Genomic DNA, 25,888 nt, shown 5'->3' on the forward strand with positions numbered 1-25,888 from the left:
GAGTGTCATGCACATTCCCTATGAAACTCATGTGGTTCGGTTACCTAGTTTATAGTGTTGGTAACTGTGTCATGAAACTATGCATTAAGACTGGCCTTAGAAGATATGGTCTGCTTAACAATTTGGTAGGTGATTTTTCACTGTGAAATTAAGTGCATGAAGGGTGGCTTTATGATGTAGCATTGTAAATTGGTCGGTTAGAATCAAACTCTTCCTGATCTCGTATTTGTTATTCAGATTCAATTTTCATCTCACCGTTTTACATATTGCTCCTCCTCTTGATCTCACGGTTTCTTATGAACCATTGTTTTGTAGTTTTCACATTAACCCGCCCAGGACGCAATAAGATTGTATATCTCTACAACTAAAAAGACCGAAATGATATGGTCATACCGTATACCGTATCATCGGCCTGCCTCACCCGCACTGCCCTTCCCGCAACGCCCTTCCTCTCCCGTCCAGCTCCACCACGAAGCTCTCCTACCACTTCCTCTCTACGCGCGATAACCGCCGCGCAGCTCCCCTAACCCTTCCTCTCCGCGATTGCTGCCGTCGCCGCCGCCGGACGGCGCTATCCACCGCGCAGCTTCCCCACGCACCTCTCGTATCCCACCCTTTCTGCGCGCTCTGCCGTCGCGGCCGCCGGACGCACGCCGGGCTGTCCCACGGTTCAGGTCAATCCGCTCCTTCGTCGTGCTCATCCACGCCCTCACGCCGCCGCACCGCCTGGAGGGCGCACCGGTGACCAATCCACGCCTGCACCGGAGCCTCGAACTCGTCGTCCGCGCGCTGCCGTCGGCGACAGCTGTCGTCCGCGCGAGTCTCGTCCTCGAGCGCCGCCCGTGACCGCTCCGCGACCGCTGTGATCTCGGCCGGCTGCCGTCCGCACGAGCCCCGTCTCGACCGGCCGCCGTCCGTCCGCGCGCGCCGCTGTCCGTGCGAGCCCCATCCTCAAGCGCCGATCCGCTGCCGTCGTGGATCTACAGACCATCTCCTCCCACCCCCTGATTCGCTGCCATCGTGGTCTGGGAGGCCGAGCGGGCGGCAGTGGGTCTGCAGGCCATCTCCTCCCACCCCCTGATTCGCTGCCATCATGGTCTGGGAGGCCGAGCGGGCGGCAGCAGGAGCCCTGCAGGCGGCACGCCAAACCAGGACAGCCACGGTCGTGGTCTTCGTGGCCGGACAGGCGACAGTAGAAGCCAGCAGGCCAAGCGCATCCAGCACCCAGTCTGGCTCATCGTCGCCAGCCACACCCTTTGGCCAGTTGATTAGAGGTCCGCCGGCGCCGGGAGTTACTCTTCTGCTCAGGTAATTATTAGTACTTGTTTGTGACGGTATTACCGTGGATTCTGGATTTGTGGATTGCATTCTTGGTTGCAGAACTTGATACTTGTAGCATACTGGTTTTTATATATTAAAAATTCTATAGTCCTTGCTAATGTAAATTCAGAAGTTGCTATGTCATTTACATCCTAGCCAGGTATTTGTGCGTGGTTAAGACATGATGGATCATAAAATTTTGCAATTACATAAACAATACAAACATGTAACTACCCGTCGGAGTTTGTCCTAATGAGAATTCACTATTTATTTTATTTTTATCCAACAGCTTTCACTATGCAAATATGACATTTTTATTTCTTAATCCTTTTTTGAGTCTAAGCCTCTTTGAAAAAGTGGATCCATGCTTTTAATTACTATAATGATCAGCATGTCTGTTGGTTAAACTCTGTGAGCCATTCTTTGGAAAAGTGGATCCATGCTTTCAATTGTTGTAATGGGCTCGACGATGATCACATTGTTCAACTAGGTCTGAAATAACCATTAGCTTACCAATGTCAATGTGCACATAGCACCTGAATGTGATGTCTGTCTGACACTCGATGGAAATAGTTCCACACTATCAAGAAATATATATGACTGATCCAACATGATTCTAATCAGTATTTTGATACTGTGAAGCATCCAGCCATATAGTATCCTTGTCAACTTTTTAACAGATCAAAGTTATCCTGATACACATGTAACTATCTCAACACACTAAATTTTTAATGATATTCCTCTGAAATTTATAAATCATACCCACAAACTGAATTTTCAATGTACATAGTCCAGTTCAGACACACTAATATACAGTGCAATAGCCAAATTGTATATGTCATTTATATATCATATCACAAACTTGTATATTGCCCCGGATAGTAAACACAAAGTGTTGCAGGCAACCTGAATCAGCATAGTTCTAGAACACTATAGGTTGCTATTATATGCTTTCTGACAACTATTTGATTGTCATCATCAAGTTGTTTCACTGTAGGATTACTCTTTAAAAATCAAACTAGCCCTGAAATTGTAGAGATCTCAGCCATAAGCAATTATGCTAAAATATGGTCACGTATATTTTAGGTACACAAGATAATTGCCATAACTAAGTGCAAGGTCCTGATTAAAGTTGTTGAAGAAATTCAGAAGGGCATATAAGATGGTTAATGTAGAAATTAAGTGGTTGCAATTCAGGCCACCTAAATGGGATTGGTGGTAGTGGTACTATCCTTTTGTCGGTGCTGATTCAAGCCAATGCATATCGCCACAAGTGGCAAGGAATAGGAAGCATTGGTTGATGGGTTGAGGGGATCCACATGTGAGAAGGGTGTTGACCTGGATGCGCATGGGTTTTTTAGTTCGGGCCAAGCAGCTCCATGTTTCGGTTAGGGAGAGTGTTATCATTTTCTCATGATTTTGGGGTTACTTTTTGCAATTGTTCAGCTATCGGCCACTAGCTGATTTTATGATCATGTTTTCTGTTTATTGAGTAGAAATCTATTTTGAGGTGTTTTATGATAATATTTGCTTTGGATCTAATGGATACATTCAGTTTTCGTGCGTTCGAGTTTGCACTAGTGAAAGGTCCTTGTTTGGTTTTGGTAATTGAGTGACAACTTAGGTGGACTAATAGTGTTTATGTGAGATACACAGGAGATTAGTCCACAGGTGATAATGTGATGATGGAGGAGCTCATTGCATATGAGACATGACATGGAGTCATGTGACCAAGGTGGAGAAGATCAAGATGAGGCTTGGCTTGATGGACCGGTTGCAAGAGTGAAGGGCAAGTTGGAGGCTTTGAAGCGAGGGACCGCGTGTGACGGTGAAGCTTGAGCAAGACTTGGCGCCGATGGACCGAGGCAATGGTGAAGTGCAAGTGAGGTCAAGATCGATGAACCAATACGGTCACGTGATGATATGAAGTGGATCATATTATTAGGTGATTGGTTGGTGCATGTGTTGCATCAACATTGGAGGAGATGGAATGGAAAGCGCAAGGCAAAGGTATAACCTAGGGCTTTTCCATTTCACCGGTCATAGGTGTGTAGAGAAGTTTATGACCGGATTTAGGATAGATGGCCATACTATCAAGAGGGGCAAACTTGTTTGCATATCGGTCATCTAGTGCCACTTGAGCGATCTAACTTTGCATACGTGTTAGGATCGAGTGGCGTGGCAAGTTGAGAGGCTAACTCCTTTGGGAAAATATTTGTGAAAATGCTAACACACTTGCACGTGGTGGTGTACACTTGGTGGTGTTGGCACATTTGCAAAGGAGAAGGTGTTGAAGTTGATTTTGTTCAACTTGGAGAAGAAAGAGAAGTTTTTCGGTGTTCTCCGGACATTAGGATGGCTTTTAGATTGGAATACTGCTTTGATCCATTTTGATTTGAATTGAGTATTCATATATATTGGATAGTACTCTAAGTAAGCTTTCCAAAATGTCCAAGATCATCGAATTTGGAGTTCGGAGCTAGAAGTTAGCAACCTAACAAGTTGAACTGCAGGCACAGGACGCACTGTTCCAGCGTCCGGTGGCACAGGACGCTGAGAGTCCGGTGCTGCTGCAAGTTTGCGTTGCTCTCTGCGTGTGAGTCCGGTGAGCACCGGACCGTCCGGTGTGAAGCAGCAGAGCGTCCGGTGCTACTGTTTCAGACGCGCGTGCGTGTGCTAGCCGTTGGCGGCAACGGTCAAGTTCAAACGGCTAGTGACACGTGGCTGTTTTTGGAGCACAGGACGCACTGTTCCAGCGTCCGGTGGCTCCCTGTGAGCGTCCGGTGCTCACGACTTTTGCCCAGTGAAGGGGCAACGGCTAGTTTAGCCCTTGGGGCTATAAATAGAAGTGGTGGCCGGCCTTGGCCGGTGCTGAGCACCCTTGGGACTTAGTGTCCATGCTTGGGGAGTGCTAGTAAAGCCTCTAACTCACATATGCTTGATAGTGTTCATCCGATTGTGTGAGTGAGCGATTCTAGTGCGTTGCATTGAGAGATTGCATCGAGTGGCACTAGGTGTTCGTGTTGCAAGCCGGTGGTGCTTGTTACTCTTGGAGGTTGCCACCTCCTAGACGGCTTGGTGGCTTGTGACTCCGTCGAAGCACGCAAGGAGATTGTGCGGTGCTCCGGAGAAGAGATTGTGAGGGGTACGGTGCTCACCCCGCGGGGATCGCGAAGAGCAACTCTAGTGGATTGCTTGTGGCTTGGAGGATCCCCATCTTGAGAGTGGATGTGCGGCACCCGCTGAGGGTTTGGCTTTGGAATGCCAATTAGCTCGTGATCCATCAAGTGGGTGTATCGCCACAACGAGGACGTAGCTTGGTGGCAACCAAGTGAACCTCGGTAAAAATCACCGTGTCAACATTGTCTACTCTTCTCGGTGGTTTGCATTCACTTTACACAAGCTTGTATTTACTTTTAATATACTTGTTCTTGTGTAGTTGTTCTTGTAATTAGTTAGCGTGTGTAGCTTGCTAGTTACCTTCTTGCTTGTGTAGCTAGAAGTAGTTCCCTTGCGTGACTAATTTGGATTGTGTAACCTTGTTAGTCACATTGCTTAGTTTGTGTAGCTAAGTAAGTTGCGCTCTCTAATTTGGCATTAGTTGCCTTGTTATTGAGCTTGCTAGTGAGTTTAGGCTTTGTGCGCTTTGCCTCACTAGTTTGTGTAGGAGCTCCCTCGGTTTGCAAAGTACTAGTTGCATAGGTTTGTGTGACCTTGCTCCTAGAATTGTTTAGGTGAGCTCTTGCTAAGGTAGCACCTTGCTTGCTTGTTTAGGATCTTTTCAAGGTGCTAGAGAACTTAGATAGAGGGGTGTAGTCTTGGCTAGACCGATAGTTTTAATTCCGTATTTGTTTCGGTTAGCCGGTGCGATAAGTTTTAAAAAGGACTATTCACCCCCCCTCTAGTCCGCCATCTCGACCTTTCAACTAGCAGTCTAGCACACCATTTATTTTGATATTGTAAGGGGTTTCTATAAACATCCATCCATATAATATATTTAAAAATGTTACTAAAAATCATCTTGGAGTATACTTAGCTTAGCTTTTACTTGAATACCGATCACTTTATTGTAAGGTGTTTCTATAATGCTCTTATGTCTGCGCAGGTTGCCAGAAAGAAATTTACTCAAATCAAGCAGAAATTGGTTGTTCAACTCATTGTTTTTGATCCTCACTTCTCTCCCAGGTTGGTGACTAGCTCTTTGTCGTCTATTAGAAAGAAATCTCAGCAAGTTTCATTTCTTGGACATACTGGTCAATAGAGTTGTAACTTTGTATGTCAGGTGAATTGCAACTTTGACCATCACTGTTCTTTCTAAAATTTCTGATACTTAAAATAGAAGTGATTGACAGATTATAAATTAAATCCAGTGTGCATCCCCACTGTATAGACCAGGTTTTGACAATATCAGATATTAGAAGCCTTAAGTCTACTTTTCATACTATTTTTATTGCATATTGTAATTTTGAAAAAAAAAATTATTTGGTGCTTTTTAATCAAGGTTCAGTTTGTTTTGTTTTAGTGGCTCAATAAGAACTTATATTTGTGGTTATCTCATTATTAGGATGAACCCACTGTAATCATTCTTAATCTGCACATACACCTAGCAAGAGATAAACTTGCTTTAAATACAATCTAAGCTTTACTCTACCTTTGAGGTTCAAACTCGTAGCTGAACCTGATTGACGTGCTCAACCACCAAGGCCTCATTCCCTAATTTAGTTATATAAGACACGGAGCACTTACAAGTCATCGTTTTTTCTGATAGGAATTCTTTTGTTATTTGTCTTTTGGTTTTTGTCCAACACTTGTCATCGATAAAAACTGAACTGTATGTGGTATTCTTTTTGTCAAGCTAGAGCATCGAATCGTCATGATAATTTTAATATGACAGGTAAAGAGAAGTGCTTGGTTGCATTAGCATGCCTTCTTATTTAATCTGAACTATGCTTATACATACAACTTGTATTGTCTCAACTTGAACCCACGCCGACCTTCAAACTTCAGACCTATGTGGATTAAATTTATTTTGAGTGTAGGATCCAGGATATAACTGTGTCCACTTTATGAATAGGCAATTACACCTTTATATAACATAACAACAATAACAAGTACTATCACACAGTTTCCCCTTAGTTTGGCGGAAGGAGGGAGGAGCAGACATGATCTATGGAAGACAATACTCTCTCCATCCCAAATTATAAAACATTCCAAAAATATTAGAAAGTCAAAGCATCTCCTTGACTAAAATTATAGAAAGAATTATAAAGATTTATGAGATCAAGTAGATATACTATGAAAATATCTCCTACAACTAAAAATAACAAAACTAAGACTATTTCATCGTGCGAATTTTTTTTGATCCATCGGTCCGCCCGCGACTCTCCCTAAAAACGCCACAATTTATGGGTGGTCCTAGATAAGTCTCCCCCAAAACGTCACTTCTTGCGGATCCATATGAAGGATTATCGATTTTATACCACTTAACTTTAACTAATAAAGAAACTACGTGATTATAGGAATCACGTCCCGATCGTGCGACCCTCCCCCGTCGAAGGCCTGATGTCTCTGGAGTTTCTCACCGCGGGCTAAGGCATCGAGCACGGCCGGGCCAATCAACCACGCGGCGAACACGCGGCCGTCTGCCGTCTCCGCGGCCTGCGCCCCGCCACCTTCGCCCATGCCAGTTTGACGAAGCTTATGGCCTTCTTTAATCTTGGACTCCATCGTGACCGCGAGACCGGCCGCCGAACATGCGGCCGTCCACAGCCCCGATCCGTCTCTGCGCCTGTGCCCCGCCACCTCCGCCGATGCCAGTTTGCTCTGGGTTATTGCTAGGGTATCCTCAGACAGCCTCCATGTTTTTTGGATTAATATCACTTTAATATCGATATTTAATTTCACAATATTGTTATTTTGTCATGTGATCCGTGTATTTTTAGTACAAAGTCTAGCTGTTTTGTAGCAACGCACAGGCACGAACTTATCTTACCAGAATAGAGAAGAGGTAATTTGTATGCAATACAAACAAAGGCAACCAAACCACCTAATACTAGCTAAGTTTAGAAAATACAAACAGCCAAACAACTATATATTGGCTGTTTGGATTGTCATGGTTTAGATTCTAGCCAGACTAGAGATAAGCCTGAGAACCAAATAGACCCAACATTATTATCTTATCATGCGATCTATGTATTTTTTTATAAAATATTAGCTATCCCGTAGCAACGCACGGACACGCTACCTAGTATAAGATATAAATATGAAAGTTGGAAAAAAAAAATCGGTCGTCCCGCGACCCCACTGAATGCACAATGGAACAGATCGTCAGCGCTGAGGGTGACCGGCGAGCGCGCGGCGAATCGCGTTGCTCTCAGCGCAACCGGAACATGGAGGCTCAATGAATGCGCGGACCCAAACCAAACAGAAAGTAACACAACGGCCAAGCCCTTTGCTCCCCCGTGACCGTGAGGGACGGAACGGAACCCGTCCAAGAAGAATCAAACCCATCAATGCGTTGGTTAGATGGATGCATCAAGATCATGCCACTGTTTCCGTGCTCACCCCTCCACCCCCTTCGTCTAGCTCCAATCACAAGGAGTTAAAACTTTTCAAGATTTCTCATCACATCAAATCTTGCGACATATATATGGTGTATTAAATATAGACAAAAAATTAACTATAAATCATAAGAAAAATCTTTTAAGCCTAGTTAATTTATAATGGACAATAATTGATAAATAAAAACAAAAGTGTTGTTTATCCCGAATAAAATAAATTAGAAACTAAACGAGGCATCGTTTACCTTGACGCCTCTGCAAGACTGTCATGCCCGCAATTGGTCATATCTTCAGAAATGGTTTCCGGCCGTACTGGCACGTCTTTAATCCTTGCCATTAAGAGCACTCACAATGCAAGACTATATCACAGAGTCCAAGACACTTAATTACATATTATTTATGGTATTTTGCTGATGTGACAGCATATTTATTGAAGAAAGAGTTAGAAAAAATAAGACTCCAAGTCTACATTGTTCGAGGTAATAAATAACTTTAGACTCTATGATAGAGTCTGTATTGTGAGTGCTCTAATCAGTTTCACGAGACAAGGCGCATGCAAATGCAAGGCAGTGGATGGTCAAGCCTTGTTTAGTTTTTCTTATTTAACAATTATTTTTCAAATATGGATTAAATAGCTTAAAATTTTGTCTCAAAAATTATAAGTAACTATTTAATTAGTTATTTTTATCTATATTTAATGTTTTATGCATGTTTCACATGATTTGATGTAATTAAGAATCTTGAAAACATTTTAAATTTTAGATGAAACCAATGCCTTCAGTAGCTCTCATCCCTCCACACGAGGGCAATCACTAGTAGTGGACTAGGCCTTGTTTAATCTCATCTAAAAACTTTTCATTCATCATATCAATTTTTTGGACACATGCATTAAACATTAAATGTAGACGAAAATAAAAACTAATTGCACAGTTTGTTTGTAAATTGCGAGAGGAATCTTTTAAGTCTAATTAGCTCATGATTAGCCATAACTGCTATAGTAATCCACATATGCTAATGACGGATTAATTGGGTTTAATAAATTTATCTCACAGTTTTCAAGCGAGCTATGTAATTTATTTTTTTATTAGTCTATATTTAGTACTTCAAATATATACCAACATATTTAATGTGACAACCAAAAAAATTTTGCCAATTGAACAAGGCCTAAACAACCCTACTCTAGACAGCAGCAGCGGTAGATCGCAGATTCACAAATGGATCACCAGAGTGTATGCGTCACCAAAGTCAACATTTAACAAACAGTCACCACTCACCAGGCAGGCAGGCCACACGTAGGCCGAGGGGCGCATTAACTTGGATATTCATACCGTTACCTACCTCCTCCTGTGAGTCGTGATCCTGTGCCAGTTGCCACTTCGCCAGTACTCGCATATGTTTACTTAGGCCTTGTTTAGTTCCAAAATTTTTTGCAAAATCGACACTGTAGCATTTTCGTTTGTATTTGACAAAAATTATCCAATCATGGACTAACTAGGCTCAAAAGATTCGTCTCGTCAATTTCGACCAAACTGTGCAATTAGTTTTTATTTTTATCTATATTTAGTACTCCATGCATGCGTCTAAAGATTCGATGTGACGGGGAATCTGAAAAATTTTGCAAATTTTTTTGGAAACTAAACAAGGCCTTACCAAAATATTTTATAAATTTTTTCATATTCTCCGTCACATCAAATCTTACGACATTTATAGCCTTGTTTAGTTTCAAAATTTTTGGCAAAATGTGAATAGTATCAATTTCGTTTGTATTTGACAAATATTGTCCAATCATGAACTAACTAGGCTCAAAAGATTCGTCTCGTCAATTCCGATCAAACTGTGTAATTAGTTTTTATTTTCGTTTATATTTAATACTTCATGTATCTCTCTAAAGATTCGATGTGATGGGAAATCTGAAAAATTTCAAAAAATTTTGGAACTAAACAAGGCCTATATAAAGTACTAAATATAGATAAAAAATAATTAATTACACTTTGTGAGACAAATCTTTTAAGTCTAATTAATCTATGATCGGATAATATTTATAAAAAACAAACGAAAGTAATTTTGCAAAATCTTTTAAAGTAAACAATGCCGAGCACGTTCCACGGCCGTTGCATTGCTGCCTGCTACAGAAACAGAGGCTTTATTTATATGTGAAACTTTTTGAATTTCGCTACTGTAGCACTTTCGTTTGTTTATGGTAAATATTGTTCAATTATAGACTAACTAGGGTTAAAAGATTCGTCTCGCCATTTATAAAAAACTGTGTAATTAGTTTTTATTTTATCTATATTTAATGCTTCATGAATATGCTACAAGATTCGTGACGAAAAGTTTTGAAAACTTTTTGGTTTTTAGGATGAACTAAACATGGCCGGCATGGTAGAGACGTCGAATTTTATGAGACATATATATAACATTAAATATAAATAAAATAAATTAATTATATAATTTATTTGTAATTTACAAGACAAATCCTTTAAACTTTGTTAGTTATTACAAATAAACTGTATAATTAGTTATTTTTTAATTTATATTTAATGCTTTGTGCATATGTCATAAGATTTAATGTGATGGGGAATTTTCAAAAGTTTTTAGATTTTAGGGTAAACTAGACAAGACCTAGTTCCTCTCAAAAGCCAAAAACTTTTAAGATTTCTCGTCAAATCAAATCTTACACTATATGCATTGAGCATTAAATATAGATTAAAAATAATTAATTACACAATTTACTTATACGAGATAAATCTTTTAAATTTAATTAGTATATAATTAGATAATAATTATCAAATACAAATAAAAAATACTACAGTAGTTAAACCTAACATTTTTCACCAAGGCCTTGTTTAGTTTCAAAAAAGTTTGCACATTTTTTTTAATTCCTCGTCAGATCAAATATTTAGACGCATGTATAGAGCATTAAATATAGACGAAAATAAAAATTAATTACACAGTTCACCTGTAATTTACGAGACGGATCTTTTAACGTAGTTAGAGCAACTTCAACAATTTGCTAAAAGTATTTGGTATTCTAAATTTTTTGCCAAAACCAAAAAAACAGCATGCAACAAGTTGACAAAACTACTTGGTAATTTTATGAGCTTGGCAAAATTCCCCCTTCACTTGGCAAATATGTCAAGTCCTCCATCACTTGGCATCACGTGTATCCCAATTTGCCAACTAGTTTTGCCAATTTGTTGGAGTCTCAATTTTGTGATTTTGACAAAAATCTTAGCATGCCAAGTTCTTTTGTCGAGACCAAATAGCAAATTGTTGGAGAATGCCTCTTTTTTCACTTGATATTTGGTTCTGAGACTTAACAAAATTATAAATTTGTCAAATGAGTTTTAGTAAACTATTGGAGTGAGTTTTAGCAAACTATTGGAGTTGTTCTCCATAATTAGATAATATTTGACAAATACAAATGATGGTACAGTGTGACCTGACGACATGGCGGCAAGTCCTTGTTCGTTCTCCATTACTGTGACTGTAGCTCAGACCTGAGTGCGGGGGCAATACAGGCATTAAACGCGGCTCACCCACCAGCTCGCTCAACCCATTTGTTGCTTCCCTTCGGATCCTTCGTCCGACCCTCCGGCACCCCACCGCCGGCAGCGCAGTTACTCCCCTCTCCTCCCTCGCCATCCATCCTCCTCCACTCCACAGTCCCCCTGTTCGCTGTGCAGTGCATGCCACTCCCGTTTCAACAAGTTCACCAGTGCCGTGAAGCCCACACCACACGGCCCCGCAGAAGCATTGCATTTGCCACCCCCACACCGAATTTAATCGTCGGCGACGCGGCCCTGTGCGCAGGATGCTCTTTGCCTGCCTGCTACTGTTCACCTCTGCTCATATAGCGCGCGGCTAGCAGAGCAGCTTCAGCTTCTGGATCGACAACGCGTGCGATGTAGCAGTGGCTAGCTAGCTAGCTAGTTGGCAAACAGTGCTAGCTAGGCACGCCGCCGGCGCCGGGATCCGATCCATCCATGACGGGTCATCAGGAAGAAGAAAAGGTAGAGCACAAGGGCGGGGCGGTGGCCGGACGACGGCAAGGATCGAGCGAGAACAACAACGACGCCAAAGACGGCGCACCCGAGGCGGCGCCGTGTGCGCCCAAGGCGCCTGCTGCCTTGCCGATGCCGCGCCACCGGCGGTCCAAGAGGTCTGTCTCCACCCTCCACGCATGCTGCCCTCGGCTTCCTCTCCTTCACATATCAACTTCAAAAGCTTTTGTTCGGTGTTCTAACTTTGCCGCCGTCTCTCTATTCGTGTTTCAGTGCATCTTCCGACAGGAACGCGGAGGCATGCAAGCATGGACCGTCGCGTGGCCCCGTGGAGCAACAGCAATGCTCCGGCCAAGCACAGCTTGCCATGGTCACTCCCTGCTCCTCCAACCCCAAGGTGCGTTGCTGATTACTCGACTCTTCACCGCGCGCACAACGGGAGGATGTGTGGGTTTCTTATTACTGACAGGCTTTATTTGTGAATTCTCTGTCAGAATCAGAACCCGCCGGACGCGAGGAAGTCATTCGCGATTCCGCCGGCGGCATGCTCAGTTCACCGAGGGCCGCGAGACCAAAGGCCGAACGCGTCGCCCAACCACCGCGTGTCCCTGGAGAATGATGTGAGAACCTGAAGAAAAGCCGCCGTTTCTGATCTAGGTGTGTTCGTCTGAATGACTTAAACTGTTTATTTTGAATTCTGGCAGGTTAGGCAGCTGCAGCTGCATTTGCATCAGGAGAGGTCTATCCGGGTCATGCTTGATCGGGCCATTGGCCGGGCGTCCAGCACATTGTCTCCTGGCCATAGGCATTTCCCAGCCCAGGTATGACTGATCGTCCATTTGTGAACACAAAATTTTTCATTCTGCGAGTGCGAGTTGCAGCTGACTCATGCATCTCACGTGACACTCAAGTTAGCTGTAGAATTGTTCATTTCCATGTAGAGTGCTCTCAGCACTGCCGTGGTAGCTTGCAAGTTTCAGGTTTGCGAGCATTCAATAATTTATTCGTCTGGATTTAGTTGTCTAACAAAACAGCTGACTGAAACTGAAACCACCGGTATCCAAATCCAGACATTTTTATTCCTGTCTAACAATAATTTATTCGTCTGGATTTTGTTATTAGAGATTGTATAGCTGTTTATGTATCATTGTTGTATTCTTATAATCCAAGCCTGCCCTCTCTCTCTCTCTCTCTCTGTGTGTGTCTACGATTCTGAAGATTGACTGCTATTTCCTACAGACAAAGGAACTGATAGCAGAGATTGAATTGCTCGAAGAGGAAATCGCCAATCGTGAGCAGCACGTTCTTACTCTCTACAGAAGCATCTTCGATCAGTGCGTGTCTGGGCCATCGTCTGGCCAGAGTTCTGGTATTTCATCCCCTGCGCACACCAAAACTATCACTGCTAGGACAAGAAGGCAGCCAAGCATAATATCAAGTGCATTTTGCTCATCCAAGAAGCTCCCACTTCAGCCCTTCCACATCATGGAGTCACTCTCCGAATCTGGAAGGACCAGGAATATGCTCAAGGCTAAGATCAAGCACCAATCTTTTTCAAGTGAAACATTGGATATTCATCCTACTTCCTTCCCACCAGATACCAAAAAGGTAACACAGACAAGCAAAAGAATTCTCCCAACAAGCTCATCTAACTTACTGCAAACGTTGTTACCTACAAATCATATAACTTTACTGATATGCCTGCTCTAATGCACCATGTTTGCTCAACCAAAATTTAAAGTAGTCCTTCTGTATGCTCTTTTGAGGGGAGATATATAGTAGTTTTATGGCTATCATGCACGTTTCATGCTTGTCACACTACTTTCAGAAAAAATGCACTATTGACACATCTCATCCAAAACTTGCACTTCTATATAATACGAATGCTTTCGAACCAGAATGGATAAATCATGCAGTAGATTGATTTTGACTTCTCTCCTTGTGAAAAGCTACCTTATTCTGGGAGTGGCTCTCTGGCTCGCACTCTGAAAGATCACCTTTATCAATGCCCAAGCAAAATATCTGAAGAAATGGTTAGATGCATGGCATCCATATATTATCTTCTACGCACCGAGGCACCAGAAAAGCCTGAAAAGGCCCGTTCACCATTCTTGTCAAGATCATCAACAAATGTCATACTTCCTCGGAGGGTGAATGGAGAGGAAAATAGCACATCAAACAACAAATATACAGTGGAAATAGCTTCCATATCAGTTGACAAGAATCAGATGCCAGATGTCTCTTATGCGATTACCCATTACAGGTTGGTCCAAAAAATAAAACACTGCAAATTATGCCCTCAAATTTGTCCTGGAAATCGCAAGTAACAGATTCCTTCTCTCTTGGATTTTAGATTGCTTGTGGAACAGCTTGAAAGAGTTGACCTGAGCATGTCGGAGAACAGTATTAAGTTGGCCTTCTGGATTAACGTGTACAATTCTCTTATCATGCATGTAATGCTACATATTCTACCGTGACTTAAGAAATTTATGTTTTATGCTTTTTTTAACCTTATTAACCTGTGTGTTATTCACTTTCAGGCGTATTTGGCATATGGGATTCCAAACAGCTCTCTGAAAAGAATGGCACTGTTTCACAAGGTGAGACGCTTCCCTAATCCCTATGTAGATTTGTGATTGGCCACCGCAACGAATCCTGAAATGTTCTGATCTGCTTTGACACACTCTGCTGTGAATAGCTTGTCACTCTTTTCTGTTGATGTTAGTAACAAGTAACTCACCCTATTGCAGGCTGCCTACAATATTGGAGGACATGCCATTACCGCCAATTCCATTGAACACGCCTTGCTGTGCTTCAGATCTCCACGAATCGGTCGTGTATGTATATCAGCAATTTCATCCCGAAGTTCAATTTTTGTTTGGTTATTGATGCAAAGTTGGAGACTTGAGATTAAAATTCTAAGCTGGGAAAATAGAATAAAATTATGTTAGCACCTCAGCTAGATCACTTAATTACACTCGCAACTTTTGTGATGATAATTGGCTATCAGTTTACTGAAACCACCCAAAGAACACTTTCATCACTGCAGAAAAAGAAAGAACATTTTTTCTTTGACATTGGATACATGACCACCTGCTAAACTGACGAGAATCCAACGAATCCATCTGCAGTGGTTCGAGTCCATTCTCTCGACGGCTATGCGGAAGAAATGCCCGGACGAGAAGCAGCTGGTGCAGCTCAAGTTCGGCCTGCAGGACTGCCAGCCTCTGGCCCTTTTCGCCCTGTGCACCGGTGCTTCGTCTGACCCCATGGTACTCTCCTCACATCCTACACTGCAGCACATGCATGTTACCTGCTCAATCTGATCTCACAGTACGTTTTGCAGCTACGGGTGTACACGGCGAAGAACGTGATGGAGGAGCTGGAGCGTGCCAAGCGAGAGTTTCTGCAGGCGACGGTGGTGGTGCGCAAGTCCAAGAAGAAGGTGTTCCTGCCGCGCCTGGTCGAGCGGTACGCGAGGGAAGCGTGCGTGGGCCCTGACGACGTCCTCCCGTGGGCGCAGCGGGAGGGGGGTGTCAGCGTCAGCGCCACCGCCGACGAACGGCCGGCCGTTCAGCGGGGCGTGGGAAGCCGGCGCAAGGCCGTGCAGGCCGTCGAGTGGCTGCCGTACACCGCCAGGTTCCGCTATGCCTTCGCCAGGAGCATGGTCGACAAGCCACACTGCTAGCTGCCTCGCATCGCATCGCATCGATCGCACGCCATCCTCGCAGCTGGGTGCCGTTTGGCCCGTTTCCGCTGGAGGAAGACGTATGATCGCTGTGATGCAACGATGGTGATGGATGGCTAGATGTAAATGTCTCGTTGATGCTGCACTGTTGATGGCTAGATAGTACTATTCCGTAGTAGCAAGCAAGTGGCATGGGACGAAGGGTTTAGCTAATTTTGCCCAAGGTGTACACAAGCTGGGTTGACCACTATAATTTCAGTGGCGGGTGAGAGAGGGGTCAGTGAGGGCTAGCACTCTCTCTCTGTTTTTTAGCAATCTCTCTTTCTCTCCTGCAGCGGGCGGGGAGTGGGCCGGTTGGGCTGCGCGCGGGAAGAGGGACGGGGCATGGGGCAGGCCTAGCTGGGCCAACTGCTGGCTGCTAGGCTGCTTTCTTCTCTTCTAGTCTTACATCGTTGTGGGAGGTGTTGTTATAAAACATGTTGCCAGCGGTTGGAATCTTTCTCTCGCCGTCTCTCATGATCAACATAGTAGATAAAAGTAGAAGAACAAATAGACACAAGATAGGGAGACTATTCTTTATTCCTCATCATTACAACATAGAGCTCCCACATATATATAGTCCTGTCAAGGGCTAAGAGTTTTGGTAAGAGCCCACATACAAACGGACTAGGATTATGATTTCTCCTTCTCCTTTCCTTCTAAGATCAAGTCCGTATGTTTTACAACACTCCCCCTTGGGCGATTACCACGATATGCACATGCCTCATTAAAAACTCCATCTGAAAACCCAATGGAAAAAACGGTTCTTGGAGACAAGAGTCCATCGCATTCGTTAATTGTATTGCACATGTTGTCTCATTAAAAACCTTGTGTGAGAAACCTTCAAGTAAAAACTCACATAGGAAAAAAGAGTACAACATTTAACCTTCATGGTTATATATTCTTCACGATACCATATTCTTCATTAATAGATATTTATCTTCATGATCTATGCATAAACTTCAATGTTTTAGCAAATATGATCTACTAGATCTTTGTAATTCTAGTGGTTTACCTTCAAGGTAGATTCAATGAAAATATGCTCCCCCACATAATGCCAAATTTTGAACTTTATTGTTCAAAATCACATTGTTCACAAATATGTGCTTAATTAATGGTATGTAGTACCACAATACTATATCTTTCAAAAGTTGGCTCATAATTCTTCTATGAATTATATGATTATAAACAAGAGCAATATGCTTCATGTATAAATGACCATTTATTAGTTGTGCAAAACAAAAATAAAAATTATATTCAGGGTAATAAATCCTTTCAGAGGATTATGGAGTAAATAACTTACAATATTCAATATCTTCTAGATAGTGCATCAAACTTATAATTCTTGTTTAGTAGATTTTAGATTATATATTCTACAAATCTTCGGGATTTTGATTATACCACTAAACAATAAATCTAGTCTTGCATTTGGCATTTAGGGGATTCAGTTACCAAAATCACCATTATTCTTATACCTTCTATGGTATTTAGAGCATATCAAAACTTTATTGCTAGCTTTACAATATACACTTTCTGAGTGTTTGTATGATCTCTTCATGATATTTAGAATTCCTCATTTTATTTCTTCTCGGGTCTACATTCACTTCGGGGATTAATGGTGCTTATTAATAATCGATTGGTAAATCCTTCATGGATTAAATCCTTCAAGGATGTTCTCATTCTTAGCGAATAATATCTCTCTTTTATGAGATATATTCTCTAGTACATGATAGATTATTATGTGATATTCACTACAAGGTCATTCAATGACTCTTTTCCTTCTAGGATATGCTCTTCTTGAGACTTCAATATTCATACAGGAATATGTATTCTATCTTAGATTTCTTAATACTTAGTATGAGATTAATTTTTATATGTTGCGATTTCTTTTCTTCAGGAACTATATGGATTTTCTGAATCCACTTACTAACTGCATATTTCATATTTATTCATTTTATTTGCCAGAGATATTGCAGAACATTTATTTCTTCTTAGTAGGAGATTCAACCTCAATTGCTTTGTTTATTGACCCAATATAATCGCTTCAAGCGACTTTGCCATGGACTTTATTTTATGGATCCGAGTTCTCATAAGAGAAACATTTGAATTATAGAGGTAGCATTGTCGACAACTATTATTTTCTCCCAATACTCTCATAATGTGAGATTATCCAATCTCTTTGTCATTTTCTGAACAAGAGATAATTTATTGTTCCGCATACCAACACTATGATGCGCGCGCTTAGTGTGTTGGATTTCATCTTCATGATGATCCTCTTCATGAGGTTCCTAACCTTCTTCATGAGGTGTTCTCTTCATGAGAATGGAGAATGAAGGAGTTTATTCTTATTTCATTTAACAAGTATACACTAAACTAGAACCCACAGGCGTCCCCATAGATTTTAGCTTCGTAGTATACACATTTAGTTTACTACTAGTAAACATAACTTTTTGTTTATAACCTCATATTACTCCTCTCATTTTCAAAAATATCTGGCATATGCTCTGCTTCATGCTTTACAAGAGCATTAGTCAAACTATTGCTTGATTTAGTGTGTGATACTATTCCTGTTTGAAGCTTCAAGGAATATTTTCTCTTAAGATCATTTTCCTTCCATGAAAATAATATTTAACATTCAACATAGGTTTTCTCTCCCCCTAATGCCAATATTAGATCTTTAATAGCATACTTCAAAAGAAATCCCCTATGACAGGCTTAAAATAATTCAAATTCATGTATCTTCAACTACAAGTGGAGGCCCATTCATATATGCTATGATAAAATTTTATATGAAATATTCACGCACATATTTAAATATGGGAGTTATTATATATTATATGCAGTGAGCTAGAATTCATAAAGTGCACTTAAGAATGTTCAGCATTCCTACGAAATCAAGGATGTTCTCCCCCTGATTTGCACATATCATAGTTTATAAAACTATTTTATTATCTAGCTTCTTTATTCTTTAGCCTAAAAAATTGATCCAAGTACTCATACATAAAAAAATGGACCATACATTTCAAATGTATAAAATACGCAACATTCAAATTTACATGGAATTTCTTCAAGAATTTTCTAATTGTCATTAATGCAATACCATCAAATGCCTTTTCTTAATAAATCCCAAATCGTCTAGTGTTATCCACCATCTTAATTCCACAATAATTCATTCATTCAATTGGGTTACTTCTCTATTTAGCTAATTTCAGATTAACTCACTTCCCCTCATCTTAAGCTGTTTGGCCATAGACCAATATATTGCTTATGTATGCAACACATGAAAAGCAAAAAATTTTTAGTTCAACGGAAACTATATAGACATAGCTACTAGCTAGCCAACATAATTATGGGAAGAGTGCAAGGTAGATACTAGCTATAAATTTAGCTTCTTCTATGCTAATATCCATGCAGAAGTGGAGATACTTACAGCTCGACGGGAGCACAACATAGTAATATATATTCAAGTGTAATGTGGAATGTTGGTATTCAATCCAACATAATAGATAACAACAAAAATGCAAAGCTACAGGCTTATATGCAATTAGTGCAATGTAGAGAAAAATAACATAACCAGAAAATTCATGACTAGAACTTCAAGTCCTTTTTGAGAAAGTGAACTTCAAGTCCTTATACATGCACTAAGATAGATTTAGGAAGGTTATGCCTACTAAATATATATTGTCCACATTTTTTTTATGCCTTTACTTGAAATTCCTCCCCCTTTTCATGCCATAATTACTTCAAGTAGTAATATGCTTCATGCATCATCTATGATTAATCATTTCAAATGTTCCATAGAATTTAATCATACTTCTAGTATTCAATGGTTGTGGCATGAAATACACATGTCGCGTGTACTATTCAATGTAGAGCAACATATTTGGGGTAGGACATAAACTCCTAGTTTTTTGAGCTGAAGTATTGAATACATTGAATACTTAGTTTATGGATTATACAATTTCTTGGCTAGGTTGATCCTTCTGAGATCAGTTCATATGCTAGTATAGTTCAATCGTTCATGTGCTTCTAGGAAATTCAATCTTCCTTCTACCTACATGGTAGTATTGCACAAAGAATGATAACCTTCATGGTTAATAAGGCTTCTTTGTGGATAAAAATAATGCAAAACTTATTTAGATAAGCAAAATAAGCAATTGTTTATATGTGAAACATATAATTCTAATTCATTCCATATAAGATTGACACATATTACTGCAAGTAAAAATTGCAACTAAGAATATTAAATATTTGATATTAGTCTTCAAGCTAATAAAATAAGCATTAACTCTTCTATGAGTTTATAAAATCCACTTAATTTAACGGGAATTAAAACTTAAAGCACTGCCACCATTAATACTTCTGGATAGTAATTTCAGAGACAAAATAAATATATAAGCATATAATTTAAGTTCTTCTTCTAGAGAAACCTTAAAAATTCATTACTCATTCTTGCATGTCTTAGCTTCTATGCTTGACATTTAGCATCTTTATGCATGCTTTATTTCATAATAGTAGTGATATGTAATAATGATCCTTCTAGGAGTGCAACATATGCAAGTCATATATCCTGGTTCATAGAGCTGTCTAAAAATTCTAACTCAACTTCTATTTGAGTAATTTCTGATGATAAATTTAAATACTTCATGTATTATATTGCTCTTGGATATTCTATATACAAGAGGAATTTCTTCAAGAATATTCACCGATAAAATCTTTATTTACCATCATGTCTTCTATGACATTTAATACAAAGCTTCGGGCCATTGTATTTGTTTGTAGAGCAACATATATATCTCATAGGGTGGGATATCTTCTAAAATTTCTCATGCATTGCGTACCACATGACCTTTGAGATTTATTATGGCCATATACTCATTCTTGAGAGTAATAAGGAAATATATATTCTAAATGTACTACACTTCAATGGTAGCGAAATATCCTACATGGATTTAATAATGACCATTGTTATATAATTATGTCATTCAAAACAAATTAAGGATATTCTTCTTCATGAAGGTATGCATATGTATCATTATAATTGGAATCATTATGTACGTATAAGTTTACTATATGAGTAAACAAGTAGCAAGGTGCAAAAAGATAGTGGATGGTTATACAAAATATTCTTAGAAGCATCCTAGCATTTTTTTAGGATATAATCATGGTACATGCTAATTTTCAGAATTAATACCAATATTTCATTCATCCCAAAAATTCATTCTACTAGGAAAACTGTGGAACAAATATTGTAAAAGTATATAAACAAAATTATTTATACTATAAAAGTACACTTTTTGTAAGAATTTTATATGAGCAACGACTTTGGTAATGACATGCGGGTCGAATGTTAGTAATCGTGTTAAGGTGTAGTACTGTGAGGACCATGCTAAAATCTTGCGAGATACCGTCGACTTATAAAGAACCATGCATTATCAAGAGCGGAGGGGGCGACAGTACAATTTGGTAATTTCTCCTTATTGCTTTTTTTTTGACGTGCATGATTGCTGCGAGCCAACCATGCATGTATGTGTCGGTAGATATGGCGTGTGGCATGCGAGCCCACGGTTGCCTCCTCGTGATGACTTCAAGTCGGCCTCGTGTACCTACGGCGTATCGTGGGCCTTGCTAGCACCTGATCAAGGGCCTGATCGGGGATCAAGGGTGAGGAGCATCACATTCACATGATGTACGATCTGTTTGTACTATAATTTAATCGAATTCAACTCAATTTCACCAGGTACTAAATCTTTGCGAATCTACTTCTTGCAACTTAACTACCAGTAATATGTCAATTTAGTGAGTTGGATGCATTCTGACAGAAATTCGAAAATGGCTTCTTGCCAATATGCGTGGAGTCCGTGTCAATTGTCTTCGAGTCCAATTAATATTGCTGCATGCAACGCTATCGACAATGAGACTAGATTTTGCTGAATCTGCCTCAAATCATAATTTGGATGGCACATAGTACTAATTATTAGGCTCTACCGTACAAGTTTTCATGCACATATACACCGTTCATGAGTGTACATGTTCGTACGCTATCTATTCATGTAAGTGTGTGCGTATAAACTTGCATGCTTGTTTATAGGGTAACTCACGTAACGTACTTCGTGTACGTAGGCATGTATGTATATATACTTCATTATGCTTCTTGCATTGTATGTATATGTACTGTGCATACAAAATCTATACCACACTGCTGGAAAGCATAAGCTAGTTCGAAGGCTAGCACAATTAAACAATCTGTGATATCTTTTTCATTCCTTTTAAGGGATGCCAAATTGATCTACCTCACATACCGCGTAGGGTAGTGGTTAGTAGATACATACCACGTAGGGCGTTTGGCATTGTCGTAGAACTGTTTGCTTGATGATGATTGTGCATGTCGATACAGTGTATATTAGATGCAGTTAGAAGTAGCAGATCCGTTCCGCTAACAACGTCGTGATGTTGACGTCGTCCAAGTAGTCATGTCGGGAACGTCGGCGGCATGAGCGTCGGCGTCGAAGGTCGGTGGCGGCTTCGACGATGATGTCGACGTAGAGCTTGTCGTGCTGATAATGTGTTATAAAATATGTTGCCAGCGGTTGGGACCTTTCCCTCTCCGTCTCTCATGATCAACATAGTAGATGAAAGTAGAAGAACAAATAGACACAAGATAAGGAGACTATTCTTTATTCATCTGAATATTGATCATTACAACATAGAGCTCCCACATATATATAGTCCTGCCAAGGGCTAAGAGTTTTGGTAAGAGCCCACATACAAACGGACTAGGATTAGGATTCCTCCTTCTCCTTTCCTTCTAAGATTAAGTCCATATGTTTTACAACAGGTGTCACGTACTCACGTGATCAGTTATCTGATCTGGGAGGAGTGTCAGCGGGCGGCACAACTGGTTGGCACATGCTCATTGTTACAGCCAAAGCTTACAACGAAGGTAGCTCTTGTCGGGGTCTAGGGACGAGGTTGATCTTAGTTGACGCAGCGGGAGTAGCGTGGGTTCGAGAGACTTGCACGCTCCTGGCAGCGAACCCAAGCTTATGCACAACCATCACGATTATGCTTGCTCTGGACATATGACGTATTTTCTAGATTAGTGGTTAACTGGTTACACATGCAAAGGAATCAATGGTTGTAGATGTACCTCGAATTAGATCAAACTATGATGAAAATATAGATGATGTGGCCAAATATGGTGTTGGAGACGTGGCAAAATGAGATGCCAAAGAGCATGGTGTGAGATTCGTCAAGTAAAAGATTCCCCTCCCTATTTCTAATCCATGTTCTATTTCTATTTCTATTGCCCAAGCTCTATAATATATTATACATCTACACACCACTAGGGTGGATTCGCTAGGTCAACCTTATAGGGTTAGTTGCCCTAGGGTTTCAAGCATACGCACTAGACAACTCAAGTTATAGTTGTTGATCGATGAATTGTTAATCAAACTTGAAAACCAAGAAGAAGCAAATCACATGTTTGGTAATTAATGCACATGCTCATCCAACTAGTTGGGATACACATACTAGTGCATTTAGGGTTGGTTTCCTATATGTTCACTCACATGGAAGGTTTTGGGAAAAGTTTTAACAAACTAGTATTTTTAGGATTATTACCGATAGAGTCTCATACACACCCTAGACACGATTAGGAATATTTTTCCTCGTTTAATCCTTCATCAGGATGAAGGACCCATCCTAGCCCCCGAATAGTGAAATTCCCTGCGGGGAACCTAGGATTAGGCCCCCATTGTCATCTCTAGGTCTACAATCATCCATGGGGTTAGTTGCAAAACCAAGATACTCGATAGCCTAAACACCACATTTATGCTATTGTATACTACTCCAACCTTGCTACTCTAACCTCGCGTGACACATGCCTTTGAAAGCCCTAGTTTGGTTTTGGATAATTGATGAAACCTTAGTACTAACCTCTATACTAAGTGTGTGTAGACTTAATAAGGTTGGTACATGCCAAGTGATGGAGCAAAGGATGATCATGGTGATGACCACAAGATGATCAAGTGCTCAACTTGGAAAAGAAGAAAGAGAAAAATAAAACCCTATGGAGATCAAGGCAAAGGTATTGCTTAGGGTTTTGGTTTTGGTGATCAAGACACCATAGAGGGTGTGATCACATTTAGGATAGATAGCCATACTATAAAGAGGGGAATTCTTTGGCTAAGCGGTTATCAAGTGCCACTATGTGTCATTGTTCATGTGCATGCATTTAGAACCTAGTGAGCTAACTTAACTCCTTCAAAGAAAATGTTTGTGAAAATACTAACATACGTGCACATGTTGGTTTACACATTGTGGTGTTGGCACACTTTGAGAAGGAGGTGGAGTTTGAAGGATAGAGAGGGTTGGGTTCCTCTCTCCCTCCCGCCGAGCTTGCGAGGCGAGATTCGGTGCTTTTGAGAAAATGAAATGCATATTTTCTATTGCGCCAATGTGAAATTTGGAGAAGTCCGGACGCTGACTGCGGAGGCACCGGACGCTGGGGCTGCGCGTCCGGTGTACTGTCAGTGCCTGGCCTTATTAGGGTTAGGCACCGGACGCTAGGCACCGGACGCAAGTTAAACCCTGTTGGTGCGTCCGGTGCTGCCTGACTTCTTTGGGTGTTTCTGACTGAGAGCACCGGACGCTCAGGGTGTGTCCGGTGGTGCGCATCCGGTGTCCTTGCGCATTTGCAATGCTCTCTGGGTAAGGGACCGGACACTCAGGAGCGCATCTGGTGGTGTGGGTCTGGTGACCCCGTGTGTTTGCACTTTGCAGACCTCTCTGCACACGAGACCGGTGTTCACCGGACACGTCCGGTGCCAACTTAACTGCGTCCGGTGCTCTACAGGTGACCGTTAGAGATCAACGCGTGAAAGTCGAAAGGGCGACACATGGCAATTTTCAGGGCACCGGACGCAGGGCTTGAGCGTCCAGTGGTTCCCTGCGACGCGTTCGGTGACCCCGTTTTTAGCCCAGTGAAAGAGCCAACGGCTCTATTTGTTTGAGAGGCTTATAAATAGTTGTTGGCCGGCTTAGGGCTCACCCTCTTGGCATTCTATCATACTTGACATTCTTGTGAGCCTAAGCAAACACCTCCCACTCATTTTCTTCATAGATTAAACATCTTTGTGAGATTGGGAGTGATTCCAAGTGCATTTGCTTGAGTGATTGCATCTAGTGGCACTTGGGGATCGTTTTGGTTGCGGTTTTCTTATTACTCTTGGTGGTTGCCGCCACCTAGACAGCTTTGAGCAGTGGAGGAGCATTGGCACGAGTTGGTGATTGTTCGTGGCCATCTCTCGGTGATTGTGAGGGATCTTGTACCTTCCCCGACAGAGAGCCGAAAGGTAACTCTAGTGGATTGCTCGTGTCATTGAGTTACCTCATTTGTGGGTATGTTCTTGCGGTGTCCTAGTGTGGACGAGGTTCGTGCTACACCTCTTAGCCGCCGAACCACCAAGTGTTGGTCGACACAACGGGGACGTAGCGTGCCGGCAAGCACGTGAACATCGGGAGAAAATTGTGTGTCTCCATTGTGATTGTTCATTGAATTTCTCCCAGTGATTGGACTTCATATTATTGTGATTGGTTCATCCCTTCTATGCGGTGGTATAAAGATCAATCCCTCCTTCTTATATTCTCGCAAACTAGAGTAGCTTACTAACTTATATAGAAACTTTAGGTAGCTCTCTAGTCTAAGTAGTGACATAGCTTTTGTGTGCCTAGTGACCATATCAACTAGAATTATTGGATAGGTGGCTTGCAAGAACCCCATTAGAGCTAGAGCAAAAAGCTTCGCTTTGTTATTTACTAACCTCTTGCAGTCCATGATTGGACAATATTTGCCAAATAAAAATAAAAGTGCTACAGTACCCAAAACTAAAATTTTTTAGAACTGAACAAGGCCACAGGTTGGAACACTCAAATAAGAGCAAAGAACCGATACAAAGGGTATAATATTACTACTAAACACACAAATCATACGACTAAATACATGCTATTACAACCAAAGTATTACTACTAACAAGAGGGAGTATCAACACTATTAAGGTATGAAGTAAAGTAGAAAGAGTTATATATTAAATAGTGAGTCACTATAAAGTAAAGGATTAAGAGCTTCACCTCAAAGGCAAAGGAGGCTAAGCTCACATTCACACTAATTCCCGACTATACCGCTATGGCAACATCTCTTTGTCTTCTTCATCGGTGCACTCCACCCCTAGCTCTAGACCTCCATGCCCTCACTAATCCTTCAGTAGGATAGCGAC

At 41.2% G+C, this 25,888-nt stretch overlaps 2 protein-coding genes across 2 annotated transcripts; both read left to right on the top strand.

Annotated features, from left to right (window-relative positions):
* LOC110430357 lies at nucleotides 413-7,247 on the top strand. Its single transcript, XM_021447979.1, has 3 exons — nucleotides 413-1,308; nucleotides 5,426-5,505; nucleotides 6,840-7,247. The coding sequence occupies exons 1-3, from the start codon at nucleotides 1,094-1,096 to the stop codon at nucleotides 6,881-6,883; spliced, it is 339 nt and encodes a 112-aa protein (XP_021303654.1). The 5' UTR covers nucleotides 413-1,093; the 3' UTR covers nucleotides 6,884-7,247.
* LOC8055652 lies at nucleotides 11,454-16,073 on the top strand. Its single transcript, XM_002464889.2, has 11 exons — nucleotides 11,454-12,042; nucleotides 12,158-12,281; nucleotides 12,379-12,504; nucleotides 12,589-12,705; nucleotides 13,124-13,492; nucleotides 13,834-14,147; nucleotides 14,238-14,337; nucleotides 14,425-14,484; nucleotides 14,635-14,721; nucleotides 15,016-15,156; nucleotides 15,231-16,073. Exons 1-11 carry the CDS (start codon nucleotides 11,867-11,869, stop codon nucleotides 15,570-15,572), a joined length of 1,956 nt encoding a protein of 651 aa, XP_002464934.1. The 5' UTR covers nucleotides 11,454-11,866; the 3' UTR covers nucleotides 15,573-16,073.

Source organism: Sorghum bicolor, chromosome 1 (genome assembly GCF_000003195.3).
Source record: "Sorghum bicolor cultivar BTx623 chromosome 1, Sorghum_bicolor_NCBIv3, whole genome shotgun sequence".
In the NCBI taxonomy this organism is placed as follows: domain Eukaryota; kingdom Viridiplantae; phylum Streptophyta; class Magnoliopsida; order Poales; family Poaceae; genus Sorghum; species Sorghum bicolor.